Source organism: Mandrillus leucophaeus, unplaced genomic scaffold (genome assembly GCF_000951045.1).
Source record: "Mandrillus leucophaeus isolate KB7577 unplaced genomic scaffold, Mleu.le_1.0 Scaffold79, whole genome shotgun sequence".
NCBI classification, from domain to species: Eukaryota; Metazoa; Chordata; class Mammalia; order Primates; family Cercopithecidae; genus Mandrillus; species Mandrillus leucophaeus.
This window is the reverse complement of record NW_012108585.1, coordinates 4134261-4151993: the sequence shown is the minus strand read 5'-3', so window position 1 is coordinate 4151993 and position 17733 is coordinate 4134261. Positions and strand designations below refer to the sequence as shown.

At 42.7% G+C, this 17733-nt stretch overlaps 1 protein-coding gene across 1 annotated transcript in view; it reads left to right on the top strand.

Moving 5' to 3' along the window:
- Positions 1-17733, top strand: part of CRACR2A (calcium release activated channel regulator 2A) — a 140012-nt gene that overhangs the window by 51458 nt on the left and 70821 nt on the right. The window contains exon 4 of the mRNA XM_011967175.1: positions 13909-14172. Coding sequence (XP_011822565.1) covers positions 13945-14172 — 228 coding nt within the window. The 5' untranslated portion in view covers positions 13909-13944. The remainder of the gene's footprint in view (positions 1-13908; positions 14173-17733) is intronic.

Below are 17733 nucleotides of genomic sequence, written 5' to 3'. Positions count from 1 at the left end.
CGCCTTGGCCTCCCAAAGTGCTGGGATTACAGGCGTGAGCCATTGCGCCCGGCCAACTTCCCATCTTCCTTACCATGTGAGAACAGTGTGAGAAGTTGCAGTCTGCAGCTCAGAAGAGGGCCCTCGCCAGAACCCAACCATGCTGGCACCTGATCTCAGACTTCCAGCCTCCAGAACTGGGAGAAATAAATGTCTATTGTTTATAGGCCATCCAGTCTATGATATTTTGTTATATCAGCTGGAATAGTGTGAGATATTAAATACCGGTAAGACTTAGCACAGACAAACGGAAAGGGCATGCCAGATGACTGAGCTATATATTGGAAGATGCCAAGGCACAAAAGAGCTGAGAGAACAGGAAATAATTTGGAAGGAAGTGAATGTGGTAGGAGAAGAGGGCGATTACTCTAAAGAAGTAGTAGTGGTCCCATGTGTTTAAGATTGATACTGAAAACAGTGGGGAGGCATGATCAGGTCTCATTTTAGACAGATCTTCCTAGCAGTCTTCTTAGGGCTTTGCTTAACCGTTTTCTGGAAAGCAGTTTAGTAGTACACATTAGAAGCCTTTAAAATGTGCTTGCAAAATACCTCTGGTTCAATCATGTTATAAATCTGGGAACGATAATAATAACAACCACCTACCATGTAGTCCATATTGTATGAGGTATTTTCGATATGTTGGGTGCATTATTTTTGTTTAACAACAATTCTGCAAGTAAGAATCATTAGCCTCATTTTACAGATAAAGAAACCAAGGTTTTATTTACTTTTTAACTTTTTTTTTTTGAGACAGGGTCTCGCTCTGTCACCCAGGCCAGAGCGCAGTGGCACAATCTTGGCTCACTGCAACCTCCACCTCCCGGGTTGAAGTGATTCTCCTGCCTCAGGCTTCTGAGTAACTGAAATTACAGGCTTGCACCACCATGCCCGGCTAATTTTGTAGTTTTAGTAGAGACAGGGTTTCACCATGTTGACCAGGCTGGCCGCGAACTCCTGACCTCAGGTGATCCACCCACCTCAGCCTCCCAAAGTTCTGGGATTATAGGCGTAAGCCACTGCGCCCGGCCAGAAACTGAGGTTGTAAAGAGTCAGGCCGACTTAAGATTAAATTCATGCTCTGTCATTAATTAGCTGTTTTCCTGCAATAAATTACTTAACTTTTTCTGAAACAGCTTCCTGTGGTGCTACTGTAAAGAATAATGCAAAGCAGATTTAAAGAAAAGCTCCTCTTTATTGGATTATCCACTCATTTGGATTATCTCTACCATAGCTGACTTTCATTTTCTCAAACATTTGAGAGAAGCTTCGGCTTCAAAAATTAAGTAAAATGAGTCAGAATTGTATGGTGTAGAGAATGACTGGAGAGTAGTTTTATTTTTGGGGACCACCCTGAGAGTTGTTTGTGCCTACAGTTTTTATTGCACACACACACGTGGCTCTTCTCACCTCGTCTACCTCTGCTGTTTGTATATTGTCCCCTGCTAGACTGTCAGTGCATTGTGAAAGACCATAGTTGTAAATATATTTCTGTATCTCCCACAGCAGCTCCCTGGTTCAGTGCCTTCCACATAGCTGGAGAAATTGCAACAATTTTTCCGGAAAGAGTTGGAACATCATAGTCCAAGAGAAAGAGAGGCTTTGAGAATAGAGAGCTAAGAGTTAAGGGCATAGGAGCAGACACAGAGAACATAGATATTTAGGTCTGGAGACTTGAAAGGGAAGGTTTGGAACTAAGGGAATCTGGGAGAATGTATCGCCTAATAAATATACAAAATGTCGTCATTAACGTTGGGTCAAGAGAATTATCTTAGATTGGGCTTCCAGAAAGCCAACCCTGAGAGGAAGATTCATATTCAGGCGATTTATTAAGAAAATGCTCCCAGGAGAACTGATAAGGGATGGGGAAGCAGGATGGGAGAGAGGAGGAAGCCATACAGAGTGAGATCTCAGCAAAGTTCCAGCCTCTGTCCCCACAAAAGTGTTCTAGAGTGTAAATCACAACTCAGAGTTTGTCCCCACTGGAGGCAAGAGTACTGGGCTGTCATAATTCCACGCCCGTCAGTCTTTGGATAAGGGCTGTTTAGAGGGCTGGGGGAAACTTCCAGGCACTTCTAGCTCTGTCCGTGTGGACAAAGTGGGTCAATAGCGCAAGGGTCCACCTTCTAAGAGTTACAGGTTCAGAGAGTTAGAAGCAAAAGCACACAGATGCTGAGGGAGGGTCCACAAAAAGTATTCAAGGGTGTCTGAGTGGAGCATCAATAACACCACCTTGATAACAGATCTGCAGCCCTGACTTTGTCCAGGTACACCACACTGATCTGCTTCTAAACTTCATCGTCGTGTGCAGCGTCCTTATCTATAAAGTGGGGATAGTGTTACTTTACTTGCTTATATTACAGCATAATTGCAAAAACAAAACAAAAGGAGATCTGGTATACATAGAATTGTAGAGACAACGATAAGAAAGGATGTTATACCAAGCCAGGTGTTGTTATTATATCTCTCTCTTTCTTCCAGGCGCAGGGGATACATGAGCAATTTGTCCTCTTCAGGCGCTTGTCTTGCAGGCATCAGCACTGACAGCCTTTAAAAAAAGCTTGTTCCTGGGAAGAAAGCAGACACTTTTTTAATGTTGATAAATTTTGCAGCAGTTTCTTTAATATATACCAGACGCCTTGAAATACATCTAATTAACCACCAGCTACCATGCTGTGGCTATGTTTGGCTTTGATGTTCTTACTGGCTTCAGCAAGGAAATATTGGAAAGCTAATCATAATAGGACTTAGTTCTTATAAAATGCTTTTTGTCTTCAAAGTGGTTTACAACCACTAATTATTGAAGGAATTAGGGTGAACAGCAACCATCTCACAGAGACCTCAAATCATTATCAAGGCTTTTAATGTATCTTATAATAGAGCAAGAGAAGTGTGAAGGGGGCTGTTTAATAATAGTTGTCCAGACCTGGAAGAGTTATTTTACAGAGGTAGGAGACAGCTGTTCCCTGTCTCCCTTGAGGCTAGAACAAGAAAATTGGACCTAATCTGAGGAGCAGGGATGCTGGGTGGAGCATGGCAGAAGCTACAGCAGGCTGTAGAACGGAAAGACGGCCTGTTTCAAAGGCAGTCCAATGCACCTCCATCCACCTGCCCCTTTATATGGTTGGTGGGGCATATCCACCTTCTTGGTGGCCTGGGGTAGGGAAGATCACCCCAGAAGTCCTGTCCAGCTGGGGGAGTCAAGGGTAGATTTGGGGGCCTCGTGGTCATTTGTCTTCATGTAATTTTTTTTGTTTTGTTTGTTTGTTTGCTTTTTTATTCGTTCGTTTTGTAGAATATAATCTGGGGTGGAGGAAGCCAATTTGATTCCAATAATAATAATAATAGCTGACAGACTGGGTGCGGTGGCTCATGCCTGTAATACCAGCACTTTGGGAGGCTGAGGCAGGTGGACCACTTGAGGTCAGGGGTTCAAGACCAACCGGACCAACATGATAAAACCCCATGTCTACTAAAAATAATAAAAAAAAATTAGCTGGGCTTGGTGGCACACACCTGTAATCACAGCTACTTGGGAAACTGAGGCAGGAGAATTGCTTGCATCCAGGAGTCAGAAGTTGCTGTGAGCTGAGATCATGCCACTGCACCTCAGCCTGGACAACAGAGTGAGACTCCCTCTCTAAATAAATAAGGAATAGCTGACACACGTAAGTTGCTACCCTGGCCCTTCATTTTACAGATGAGGAAATGAAGTTCAGAGAACTTAAGAAATTTGCCAGAGTCATACAGCTAACTCAGGCACTCTGGCCTTGGAATTTATGTTCTTATCCTCCAGAGCAAGAGGCCTATCAGAGAAGGGGTGGTATTTGTCCAAAGCCCCCTAACTTCACTATGTGTCAAAGAAATAAATAATACTCTCATATGGAACAGGGACAAGTCTCATTTCTGGCTGGGTTTGGCTCCTGTGCTAAGTGCTTTCCTCCTGAGCAGGGGGTGGTGAGGGGAGCCCGGTGAGATGCAGCTCAGCATCTCTGTTCCTCACCATCAGGGTCCTTGCGTCTGCCTTGTCTCCTGCTCCCACTCGAGGGCCTGCCCTGGTCATGGGGTGTGTAGAAGAGGCACAGGCATGAAGAACTGGTGAGACCCCCCTGTGAAACCCCGCCTTTCCCCCCAAGCACTAAGTCATTTAATAACGGGTCCTGCTCTATATGTTTAGGATTGAGGGGATACATTCTAAAGTGGTATCAGCTACTAACACCTGTGCAAACTACTAGGGATGCAGATTCCCTTTCCCAGAAACATCAGCCACTCAATCTCTTTCTTGGTGAGAGCCAATAGATTGTTGGTAGGTTGAAATTGGTCGCAATGGGAATATTGACACCACAGAAATAGGCAGATGCTACAAATCAGGGCTGCCCCCTACACCAACCCGGAAAATTGGTTGTTAAATATTGCAGTGTCTTTTTTTCTGACACCAAATGTGTATCCTATAAGTCAATTCAATTCTGACATTATCCAGAGTTAGCACAGACCCCACAGTTTAAGGGGTCTGTCCCACAAGACCGCACCCACATCAGATACTAATCCCCAGTCCTCCTGCCTCTCTGCAGTTTGAAGAGACCCACCTATCTCTTTGCCTTTATCAGACATCGCCAGCTCCGAGTTGATCACTGGGGCTTTGGGGTACTGCGGCATATGGGGGATCCCTCCCGCTGAAGCCTGGGTGAATAAAGAGATGTGAATGGGTCCTGGAGATGCTTTCTGGCCTTTTCGTTTCCTAACTCTGTGCTGCAGGAGAGATTCGAGGGAAATCTGGATGACTTAGCGGCTGCTTTCAGGTTTGCCACTGGTGTGGTGTGGAAAGAGAGACCAGCTGTTCTCTGTCTCTCCTGAGCCCAGATTAAGGGGAAAATTAGCTTAGAACCCTTGGAAGGGATTTAAGTTTGATCTACAGACTTTCTGATTGTAGCAGTTACTAAGCTGCTAGAATTACCTTGGATATCCGGGAAATCTTTCTGGAAATATTTAAGGACTGGATAATTCCCATCTGTTTATAAAGGCTTTTATGGAACCATTCTGGAGGGAAGAGAGTGGCCTGGAAACTCTCACAGAGTCAGGCAGATAAGAAGTATTTTCTCTTTTCTCCTTGTGGTGGTCTTTTCCCTTTGCCTTTAGAATATACTCCACCATTTCCTCCTTTATGAATGTACTTACTGTCCGTTGGTCTAATGGAAAATCTTTGAGACAAAAAGCTATGTCTAGCCCTGAGATTAAGGTATCCTTGGGCTTCATCCAAATGGGAGACAGCCGAGCTCATGCAGGGCTTCCACTTTATTTGGAAATTAAAGTAGAAGCACTTCTGCTGTCTTGTTTTCCGCTGCTCTTGAGAAAGCCACAGATGCTCAGCAAAGACTGCAGGTCTAGCCAGGGGACAGAGGGTAAGAGAGAAGAGGCTGAAGTCACGTTAGATCAGTGGTCTTCACAAGGGGCTCTGCCTGCTTCTTTATCTGTAGAGTTTATTTAGCTCCCTCCACAAACAGACTGAAAGTTTTCACAGGGAAATTGCTTAATTTTCAGCCATTTCCTCCTTGCTGGAGTTGAATGTAAAAAGGAGAATCAGGCTCCTGGGATAAATACAATGGACTGGACTAGATTTGCAAGGCCTGGGAGACAGAAGAAGGTTCTGACCCAGACCCATTCTTCTTTTCTTTTCTTCTTCTTCTTTTTTTTTTTTTTTGAGATGGAGTCTTGCTCTGTCGCTCCAGCTGGAGTCCAGTGGCGCGATCTGGGCTCACTGCAAGCTCCACCTCCTGAGTTCACGCCATTCTCCTGCCTCAGCCTCCCGAGTAGCTGGGACTACAGGTGCCCGCCACAACGTCTGGCTAATTTGTTGTCTGTTTAGCAGAGATGGGGTTTCACCGTGTTAGCCAGGATGGTCTCCATCTCCTGACCTTGTGATCCACCCGCCTTGGGCTCCTAAAGTGCTGGGACCACAGGCGTGAGCCACCGTGCCCGGCCCTTTTTTTTTTAATAGATGTGTTGAGCTGTTGACATATAATAAACTGCATTATATGTAAAGTGTACCATTTGATCAGCTTTAATATATATTTGTATATATGTATATATGCGTGTGTATGAATAAATAAATAAGTCCAGGAAACTATCATGGAATCATATATCATATTCATGAACTTAAGGTAGCAGACATATCCACACCCCCCAAAATTTCCTCTTGCCCCTTGGTAATCCCTCCTTCTCACTCCTCCCTACTCTCACTTCTTTTCTTCTAACAAATGTCATTTTTTAGAGTTTTATAGAAATGAAATCATATAGTATGTGCCTTTTTTTTTCTGACTTCTGTCACTCACATGATTATTTTGAGATTCGTTCATTTTGTTGCTTAGGATCAACAGTTCATTCCCTTTAATTAAAACTGGCATTTCATAATTTGTTTATCCATTTACCTGTCAATGAACATTTGGGTCATTGTTTTTGTCTATTACAAATAAAAGTGCTATGAACAGTCATGTGCAAGTCTTTGTATGTACACATGCTTTTCTTCTTTTGAGTAAATAGGACTAGGATGGCTGGATCATATGGGAAACATTTGTTTGACTTTCTAAGAAACTGTCAAATGTTTTCCAAAGGCGTGGTACTGCTTTACATTTTTACTAGCAATATATGAGAGTTCCAGGTGCTCAACATTTTTGCCAAGAGTTGGTACAGTCAGTCTTTGTAATGTTAGCCATTCCAATAGGTGTGTAGTGGTATTTCATTGTGGTTTTCAGTTGCATGTCTCTTATAACTATTGAGGGTGAACATCTTTTTATGTAGTTGTTTGATATCCCTATATCTTGTTTGGTGAAGCACCTGTTCAAATGTTTTGCCCATTTATTTTTATTTTTATTTTTATTTATTTATTTATTTTTTGAGATGGAGTCTCCCTCTGTCGCCCAGACTGGAGTGCAGTGGCCTAATCTCCACTCACTGCAAGCTCTGCCTCCCGGGTTCACGCCATTCTCCTGCCTCAGCCTCCTGAGTAGCTGGGACTACAGGTGCCCACCACCACGCCCGGCAAAATTTTTTGTATTTTTAGTATAGATGGGGTTTCACTGTGTTCGCCAGGGTGGTCTAGATCTCATGACCTTGTGATTTGCCCGCCTCGGCCTCCCAAAGTGCCGGGATTACAGGCGTGAGCCACCGCGCCCCACCTTGCCCATTTTTAAAAGTGGGTTGTTTTCTTATGAATGAGTTTTGAAGTTCTTTATACGTTCTAGATAAAAACCCTGTATTAGATATGTGTTTTGTAAATACTTTGTCTCAGTCTGTGGCTTACTTTTCGTTCACTTAAATTATATCTTTCAAAGAGCAGATGTTTCCAATTTTGATGAAGACCAATTTGTCATATTTTTTTCAAATGAGTTGCACTTTTGTTATTATACCCAAGAAACTTTTGCCTATGCTAAGGTCACAAAGATGTTTCCTTCTTGAAGTTTTATGTTCATAGGTTTTACATATAGGTCTATGATACATTGTAAGTTATTTTTTGTATATGGTACAAGGTGTGAATTAAAATTCTCTTTGCGGCCAGGCACGGTGACTCATGCCTGTAATCCCAGCACTTTGGGAGGCCAAAGCGGGCGGATCATGAAGTCAGGACATCAAGACCATCCTGGCTACGGTGAAACCCCATCTCTACTAAAAATATAAAGAATTAGCTGGGCCTGGTGGTGGGCGCCAGTAGTCCCAGGTACTCAGGAGGCTGAGGCAGGAGAATGACGTAACCTGGGAAGTGGAGCTTGCAGTAAGCCAGAGATCGCACCAATGCACTCCAGCCTGAGCAAGACTCCGTCTCAAAACAAAAAACAAACAAAAAAAAACTCTTTTTGCAAATGGATATTCAATTGTTTCAGTATCATTTGTTGGAAAAAAACTGTGCTTTATCCTCTGAATTGCCTTGCATCTTTGCCAAAAATCATTTATATCCATGGGTCTATTTTTGGCTTCTCTGATCTATATTCTGTTCCATTTATCTGTTTGGATGTCTGTATGCCAGTATCGCTGTCTTGACTACTATAGCTTTATAATAAGTCTTGAAATCAGGTAGTGTTTGTCTTCCAATTTTGTTCTTCTTTTTCAAAGTTGTTTTGGCTATTGTAGGTTTTTCTCATTTTTGTGTGAATTTTAGATCAGGTTATCAATTTCTACGAATAAGCCTGGTGGGATTTTGACTGGAATTGAGATGAATCTATTGGACTTAGGAAGAAATGACATCTTAATAATATTGAGTCTCTCAATCCCATGAACATGGCGTATCTCTCCATTTGTTTTAGGTCTTCTCTGTATTCTCATTGATATTTTATAGCTTTCAGTGTATAAGGATTACACATCCTTTGTCAGATATATTCATATCTCATATTTTTATACCATTGCAAATGGTATTTTTATTTCGATTTTAATTTTTTATTGCTAGTATAGATAAATACAGTTGATTATCATATACTGAGTGTGTGTCCTGCAACCTTGTCTAATTCACTTATTAGTTATGGTAGCTTTTTGTGAATTTAGTCAGTTTTTTTATATAAGCACTCCTGCTGTCTGGGAATAAAGATAATTTAATGTCTTCCTTTCCAATCTGAATGTATTTTATTTCTTTTTCTTGCTCCATGGAACTAGCTAAAATCTCCAACACAATGTTGAATAGAAGTGGTAAGAACAGACATTCTTGTCTTTTTCTTGACCCCAGAGGCAAAATATTTGGTCTTTCACCCTTAACTGTGATGTCAGCTGTTGTTTCTGTAGATGCCCGTTTTCATGTTGGGCCAGTTCCTTCCTATTCCTAGTTCTCTTAGTTTTTCTCAGGAGTAGATGTTGTCAGATGCTGTTTCTGTATCTATTGAGATGATCAAAAGGTTTATCTTTTAAAATTTTGTTAATATGATGAATGACATTATTGATTTTTAAATGTTAAACCATTCTTGCCTTTCTCAGATAAACCCTGGTTGGTCAGGATTATCATCTTTTTGTATGGCGTTGAACTCAATCTGTTACAATTCCCTAAAGAATGTTTACATCAGTGTTCATAAGGGATATTGGCCTATTTTTTTCTGTAATATCTTTGTTCAGTGTTGGTATCAGGGTAATGCTGGCCTCATATAATATGGTAGGAAGCATTTCCTACTCTTCAATTTTCTGCAAGAGTCTGTGTAGAATTGGTATTACTCATTCTTTAAATATTTGATAGAATTCATCAATTTAGCTCTGCAGACCTGAAGTTTTCTTGTGCGAAGATTTTTTGTTTAACTACCAGGTCAATTTCTTTAGCAGATATAGAATTATTCATGTAATCTGTCTCTCCTTGAGTGAGCTTTGGTATTTAGTGTTTTTCAAGAAATTGGTTCATCTAATCTAAATTGTCAAATTTGTTGGCATAAAGTTATTCATAATATTCTCTTATTAGCCTTTTAATATCTAGAGTATCTGTAATGATATCACCTCACATTGCTGATATTGTAATTTATGTCTTCTCTCTTTATTGATCTTCTCAAGGAGCCAGCTGTTAGTTTTGTTGATTTTCTCCATTGCCTTTCTGTTTTCTATTTCATTTTTTCTTTTCTGATCCTTATTATTTTTTTCTCCCTACTTTGGGTTTAATTTGTATTTATTTTGCTTGTTTCTTAAGGTAAAATCTGAGGTCATTGATTTGAGCCTTTCTTCTTTCCGAGTATATATGATTAGTGCTATCGATTTTTTCTTAGTACTGCTTTAGCAGTATCCCACAAAATTTGATATATTGTGATTTTTTTTCATTTAGTTCACTATACTTTTTCATTTCTCCTTTCCTGTTTTTTTTCTTTCGCCCATGGGTTGTTTAGAAGTGTGTTACTCTCTTTCCAAATACTTGGACATTTTCCAGAGGTCTCTCTGTTATTGGTTTCTAATGTAATTCCACTGTGGTCAGAGTACATACTTTGTACAAATTGAATCCTTTTAAATTCATTAAGACTGATTTTGTGCCCCAGAATATGGATTATCTTGGTCAGTATTCCACGTGTATTTGAAAAGTATATTTAGCTGTCGTTGGGTGGAATGTTCTATAAATGTCAATTAAGTCAAGATGGTTGATAGTGTTGTTCAAGTCATCTGTATCCTTATAGATTTCTGTCAACTTGTTTTACAAATTATTGAGAAAGAAAGTTATTGAAATCTTTGGATATCATTATGACTTTGCTGTTTTTCCTTGCAGTTCAATCAGTTTTTGCTTTGTGTATTTCGAAGCTCTGCTATTAGACACATAAATGTTTAGCATTATTATAGCATGTTGACCTTTTATCCATATGAAATGACTTTTTAATTCCCATTAATATTCTTCCTTCTGCAATCCGTTTTGCCTGATATTAATATGCAATATTCTCTTAACTAATGTTAATGTGTTATATCTTTTTCCAGCCTTTTACTTTTAACTGTTTGTGTCTTTATGTGTAAAACACATTTCTCGTAAGCAGGATATAGTTGAGTTTCCTCAACATAGGCAGTCTACCAAACTGTGCCTGTGTTTCCTGAAAACTCTTTAGACAATAAGACAGGGCAAACTTGGGGCTCATTTTGTTTCTTTCCTATCTCTCAGGAGCAGAGCTTGAACTAGAGTAAGATGAGTGAAGCCCCTATGATAAAAAAAATTTAGGACAGAAATCACTGTCAGGTGCACAATTTTGCGAGCGAAAGCCTCCTTAGATTTTGTACCCTAAGCAGCTGACTCTTGGGCAGGTACTAATTCTCAGGGTTGTGTGAGCTCAGGGTTAGGTCCTGAGAGTAAATGTCTTTTAAAATCCTGTTCTGTAGGGGCTTCACTCAGCTCAGTATAGTCCTGCCCCTGCTTAAGGATTACCACCCTTCATTCCTGATGTCTAGTGTCTTGAAAACCATTTTTAAAGTTATATTCTCTCTGGATTTTTGGTTATTTCAATTGGGAGGGTAAATCCAGCCTCTGATACTACGTCTTTTCTGGAAACAGAAGTCTAGACTTATTATAAGATAAAAATTCCACATATAGAGCTACCTGCCTGAAATAAAAATGCTTGCAGGCCCTCCTCTGAAGACTTCAGCAAAAGATTGGTCTTCCTTCACACAATGGTCAGTGAGTACCTACTGTGTACCATATTCTAGGCTAGAAACTGGCCGTAAAATCAGATAAGACCTGGTGCCTGTCTGCTGGTTGCTCATAGCTGACTTCTCTAGAACTACTAGTTGACTCTTTCATGTCATGCATCACCTGTTAACAGGTGGGCAGAGGTCGAGGGAAAGTGGTCTAGGGAAGATAGAAAGCCAGCAAGCATCAGATCTGGAACTAAGAAATCCTCTCTACTGTTTCTCAGGCCCAGAGTGACTTGAGGGCTCACTTAAGGTCACACAGCTATTTAATAGTAGTTGATTGCCACAGAGTTTATTTAGGACTCAATCTAAAACATTTTCCCCCACTGTCAGTCACCATTATTGAAATCCCACCATTAGAGACTCTCAGAGACTCATTCATTAAGGGCAGGGACCATGTCCTACTCACTATGTCACCTAACACTATTTCTCAGTGTTAGCTCAGAGCTTGCTGCATAGTAATCAGTAGATGGAAATAAATGAATGGATGAATGAATGAATGAATTAAAGACGTTCCCGTTAGAATGATGAATATGCCTCTGGGAGGTGATTTAGATCAGTTGGGGATGAGTACACTGTTAAGAGCAAGCCCCCAACTGGGTCTCAGGAAGGCAATGTGGTGTAGCAGAAGAGGTCTCTGACTGTGCCAAACTTTGATCCAAATTAACCTCTCCAAAATTCAGTTTCCTCATCTGTATGATGGGAATCCTGATTATACTTACCGTATGGGAGGATGTCAGGTTCAATAGGATGAAGTATGGTAGGGGCCTGGCAAGAGAAAGCACTCAAGGAATGACAGATATTATTAATCTCGTCTCCTGGGAGCAGCAGGTGGGAGTAGGGTGGGGCCTACTGGGTGCAGAGACCTTGCAGATAGAGTCCCGGCAAGGTCCCAGGAAGACAACAGCCTGTTCTGCTCATGTGCTATATTTACAGAAGCTCACGTTACCACCATCGTTATCCAAAAGCCCTTGCAAAGCCAGCACTGCATGCAGGTGGGTTGAACAATGCACATAAAAGCCACGAAGACACAGCCCTGCCTCCTCAGGCTTACATCCAAGGCAGCTCCCTCTGGGGAAGACAGAATAGAAATGTGAAATCTGCTTAGGATTCGGCGATGGTCAGTACACACACACAGGGATGACAAGAAAGAACATTTCCCGAGGACAGGGCTGGTCATATGGGTCAGAGTGGGAATTACATGTTCAGCCACGCGGAGCGAGAGGTGTCGTCTGCTCTGCCCTGTCAAGGTCTTGTTACATGAAGTTCATTCCTGATGCCAGGAGCTCTTCCAGCTCTGGCCCCCAGCTCTTGACAAATCTGGTAAAGGGAAGATGGTCACTGAAATCAACAGATTTTAGATTGCTTTGGACATGGTATAGCTGAGCCAGAGGCCCAGGGCCTAGTAATCAGAGAAACCTGCCTGGTGATTCACTTATTTTCCTCCTTTCTTACTCACATGGACACAGGAAATATGATCCAGGGCATCACGTTCTCCAGCTTGCCACAAAATGCATGACAGTGCATATCTCTATTTTTAAATCCAAATGTGATCATGTATTTAAAATTTGGACCTATTCTGCTTCCAAAAAGTCTTCAGATGGAAAAAAACAATCCAAGGATGTTATGATTTCCTTTTATCCCATGAACTCAGTTTTTTATTAATAACATTTACAATTAATAGCATTTTATGATGTGGGGATTTCACAGACTTACAGATGATCAGAACTAGAAGGGACCTTAATGATAAACAGATCCAGTCTCCTCATACGGATAAGGAAACTGAGGCCCAGTCAGGTACCGACTTGTTCAAGGTCATATAAGCAGCAGCAGTGGAGTCCAGACTGGAAGCCAGGTTTCTGTTTACTGTCTTCCACATCACATTGCAAGATACCCTCTGAAAACACTCCTTCAGGGTCTTTAAAGGTCTGATTGAGGTGTATGATTTGTGATTCTTTTTGGGCTGAAAACAGCCTTGGGCATCACCAAACCAGGCCTGGCAAGTCCTGTGCAACATGAAGCTCCTTGAGAATGGGGCACATTTTCTCCTACTTAAACTGCAGAGCTCACAGCTGTGGCAGAGGTCTACGACATTGAGTAAGAGCTCACCAAGAACCGGTTGACTGTGAATGATGTAGGAGCAAGTGCATCTGCCTGAGGAGAGCTTTCCACCCTCGGCAATGCTGAGGAGTCACGACAGGGTGGGATTAAGATCATACAAGTTATACAAGCTTGGATTGCCATCTCAGCTTATGTAGTAATTTGTTGTGTGATATTGGGCAAGTCACTCAACCGCTCTGAGCCTTAGTTTTCACATTGCTAAAATGAAGATGATAATGGCTATGTCAGAGAGATGTGAGAATTACATGGAAAAAATGTATATAGAGGCCATGGCATGGTGTCTAAGTGAACGCTCTATAAATGGCAGCTGGTCTATCAGGATCTGTTTTGTTGTTGTTTGGTTGTTTAAATTGGGAGAAATTAGTTTTGGGCTTCCCCTATTCCATCTCCTTTCAATCTGGAGATGTCTGTCTTCTTTCTGCACTCTTCCCTTCTCCCGTTGATGGACTTGCCGATCTATTAGTGATCATGGAATATTTTCCCCTTGTCCTGAGCTTTTGCTAATTAAGAGGTGGTTGCTAAGAGATGCCTGGACACACTGGTGGGTGGCTCTGTGCTTCCTTCTCATCCCCTCTTGTTCTTTTTCAACCTCACTCCAACCCACCGCACCCACTTCTCTCTCCCATTTTCCATGTTCAGGTTCTGAAAAAGACTTCAAGAAACTGACTAATCTCGATGGCTGCCCCTGATGGGAGGGTAGTCTCCAGACCCCAAAGACTTGGTCAGGGGTCTGGCCGGGGGCCAAAGGGGCGTGGAGCCTGCCTGCATCCCCTGGACAGCCTGGAGCAGAAGGAGACTCAGGAGCAGACGCCGGGCCAGCTAGACATGCTGAGGAAGGCACAGGAATTCTTTCAGACCTGTGATGCTGAAGGCAAGGGCTTCATCGCCAGGAAGGATATGCAGGTAAGTGGGGTCCCCGGTAGGTCTGCCCACCGAGAATGCCAAATGTCTCCCTGTCTCGGGTTAGAGCTTGCCCCATGGGAGGTCACATCCTTAACAGAAAAGGTGCCATTGGTTCTATCTTGGAAGGAAAGGTCTGACCAAACTCTACTAGGAACCGGACCTCCTGGGTTCATTCTATTTCTGGCCTTTACTTGCTGTCAGACTCCAGGGCTGTTTCCTCTCTGCCTCGGTAACTTTCCGGGATTGTGGGAAATGATAATAGTAACATAAGGGACATAAGTAAGACACAGAGAAGAACCTGCTGAAACTGAAAGTAGAAAGGCACCAACCTGAGTTATAACGAAGTCATTCCTGCTGTCTGTGCCTTAGGAATAGGTACAGTGTCTCCCACAGCCTGGGAGGAAGGCATTTCTGAGGTTGTCTTATCCGTCTCTCACCTTCAAACCCAAACACACTGCACTCTCCTGAAGAGATTCTCCAGAGAGATGGTGTGCAGAGCATCAGTGCACACCATTGCCTAGTGCAGTGCCCGGCAGCCTTTTTATAAAGGTCCAGAGAATAAGTATTTTCCGCTTTGTGGACCTTACAGTCTCTGTCACAGCTACTCGTCTCTGCTTTTGCAGCACAAAAGCATCCATAGGCAATATGTGAACAAATGAGGGTGCCGTGTTCCAATAAAACTTTATGGACAAGGAAGTTTGAATTTTATGTAATTTCCGTGTGTCACCAAGTACAGTTATTCTTTTGATATTTCTTTTTGACCATTTAAAAATGTAAAAACCAGGCTTAGCTCACTAGCCACACCAAAATAGGGGATTGCTGGGTTAGCCCAGGGGCAGAGTTTGCCCACTCCTGGTCTGGTGCCTTTCTTTCTTTAGTTTCACAAACTTCTCAGTGTGTGACTGAAGTCTGTTATGCCGCAGTCAGGATTTCACTTGAACATGGGTGAATAAAACACAGACTCCACTGGAGTACTTTCAGAGCAGCTCTTTTCCCCTCCGTCTTTGTGTCACTCACTCCATCAGAGTAGTTTTTGAAGGGACGCATCCCTGTGCTGTTGGAGGAAGCACAATGGCTAGGCTCTCTTTAAGTCTAGTTCTTCAGAATATACCAAAGTCGGGCAATCAAATGTAGAGACCCTCATTAGGCTCAGCCCCATCTCTGCTCGTGCATGTGAGCTCTGAGGTATGGAGGCTACGAAAGGAGCCTTGTGACCCCAGGTGAAGTGTGGCAGTTCTTCCTCTCCCTGGCCCCATGTGATGGTGTTCTTATGCTTCTCCTGGCGCTCTTCCACTGTCCACCTGGTGCACGAATTGAGGGAGAAGACCTGGGGAACAGCACCAGCTCAGCCCACAAATGAGCCCAGCCCACCCTTCTTTGCAGTGATGACTCCCCCAGTAAGTTTCTGTCCCCAAAACCCAGTCCCCAAAGCCTCACCACGTGGAAGGCCAGATTCAGTGTGTTTTGAGGAAACCTTTGACAAACCCCTGTCTGTGAACTTCGTAATTGGCATTCACAGGTCTGCGGTAGCGGTGGTTGGTGGTGGTGGTTTCAAAATCAGGCTTAACTTTTGATTATTTCCTCTAGAAAGAAAGAAAAGGAAATTCACATTTATGGAGGGTCAACTCTGGGCCACATGTGCTGTGCCACTCAGCACTCTTGCTGTATGTAACCTAACTCTCATTGAGCCCCACTCTTTAATGAAGGGATGAGGAGTCATGGAGAATTGCAACTAGGTATAAATTTTTGAAGAAATCACTTGTATTTGACTTGAAATATAGTCAGAAACATTAAGTCCCAGAAATACTGACTCCGCCTTCCTCCCCAGTCCCCACTCCTGATCCAGGCAGGAGGACGCCTGAACCAACAAGCCGTCAAGCCAATAACTTGGCATCCATGGCATTTATTTCCGCTGCCTACTTAATTTTCTGACGCTTTTCTGAACCTGTGGTCAATGAAGCATTTGAAATGTTTAGTTCTTCCGGCTGGCAAGTGCTGTCAAGAGAGGGAACAGAGCATGTTATTTAAGCACCATCTCTGGCTGCTTCCGCTGGCCACCTCTGAAGGAAGATAGGCTGGGGGAGATGCATGAAGAAGAAGAAAAATGGGGCTTCTCATGGTCAGCTGTGGCTCTCTGCAGAAAGTCCCCATGCCCCTTGGTTCTCCTGCAGCAGGTCCTCCAGGCATCTGTGTTGTCGGCTTGTCACTTCCACATGGGGCCGTGGTGTACATGTGGTCACCGCCTTTGGCTGGTGTCCAACTTCCTGGGCCTGGGCACCACCGCCTTTTTTACCTTAGGCTCCCAGCACAGCGTCATGGGAACTGGAAGGGAAAGAGCACATTTTTCATACACATACAAATTCAGAAAGCAGGAAAGGTCCTTGACAGCAGAGAGTGGTCTTCAAGGAAGGAGAGGCCACAGGCCAGGTGGGAGGAAGAACACAGGAGGCTGAGGAGCTAATGGAGAAGCCAAGTGGGAAGAAAGTCACAGACAGGGAGAGGGAGATGGGGAGAGGATGGTCAGGAGATCTCTCTGAGAAAACCTAGAGCCTCAAAAGCCCTGTTTCCCTGAATTTTTTGGAGGAGTAAAAGGATTATCTACCAACACCAAGCACCTGCCTCCCCAACACTGCCCAGAATTCTTGGCTATGCCAAACTTAAGAGTCATTTAGGAGTTGGCAAACTAACCAAAGCTGGGCCACTACCTGTTTTTGTAAGTAAAGTTTTCCTGGAACACAGATGTGCTCATTCTTTTATGTGTTTTCCATGGCTTCTTTCACACTGCAGTGGCAGAGTGAAGTAGTTGTGACAAAGACGAATGGCCCACACAGCCTAAAATATGCACTCGCTGTGGCTGTTTTCAGAAAAAGCCGGCTAACTCCTGATTTAGGTTAACTAGAAAACTTTAAAAGATTTTTATAGCAAATTAACTTGGGTTTTAATCCTCAATCTGCAACTTGCTAGTAATACGAATGTGTGTGAATCTCTTAACCCCTCTAGGCTACAGTTTCTCAGCTGTGAATTATTTATAGCTACCTCCCAGCATTAAAAGAGAATTGAATGAGCTTAAGCATGTAGCACACTCAGCCCTGGGACTGGGACCTGGAAATCCCTGGAAATGCACTGTGTATGTGCCACGACTTAGCCCAGTCCCTGATGTCCTCTGCACTGTGATTGTGTTTAACTGTGGTAAGATACAGATAGCACACAATTTACCATTGTAACCATTTTTTAAGTGTGCAGTTCAGCGATATTAAGTGCTTTCACTTTCTTCTGCACCCGCCATTATCATATATCTACAGAACTCTTTTTATCATGCAAAACAGAAACTCTGTGCCCATGAAACAATGTCCTCATTTCGCCTACTCCCAGCCCCTGGCAACCACCGTTCTATTTTCTGTCTCTCTGAATTGGACTACTCAAGGTATCCTATATAGGTGGATTTATATAATACTTGTCCTGTTGTGACTGGCTTATTTCACTTAGTATAATGTCCTCAAGGTTCATCCGTATCACAGCATGTGTCACAATATTTTTAGTCAGAATAACATTCCATTGCAT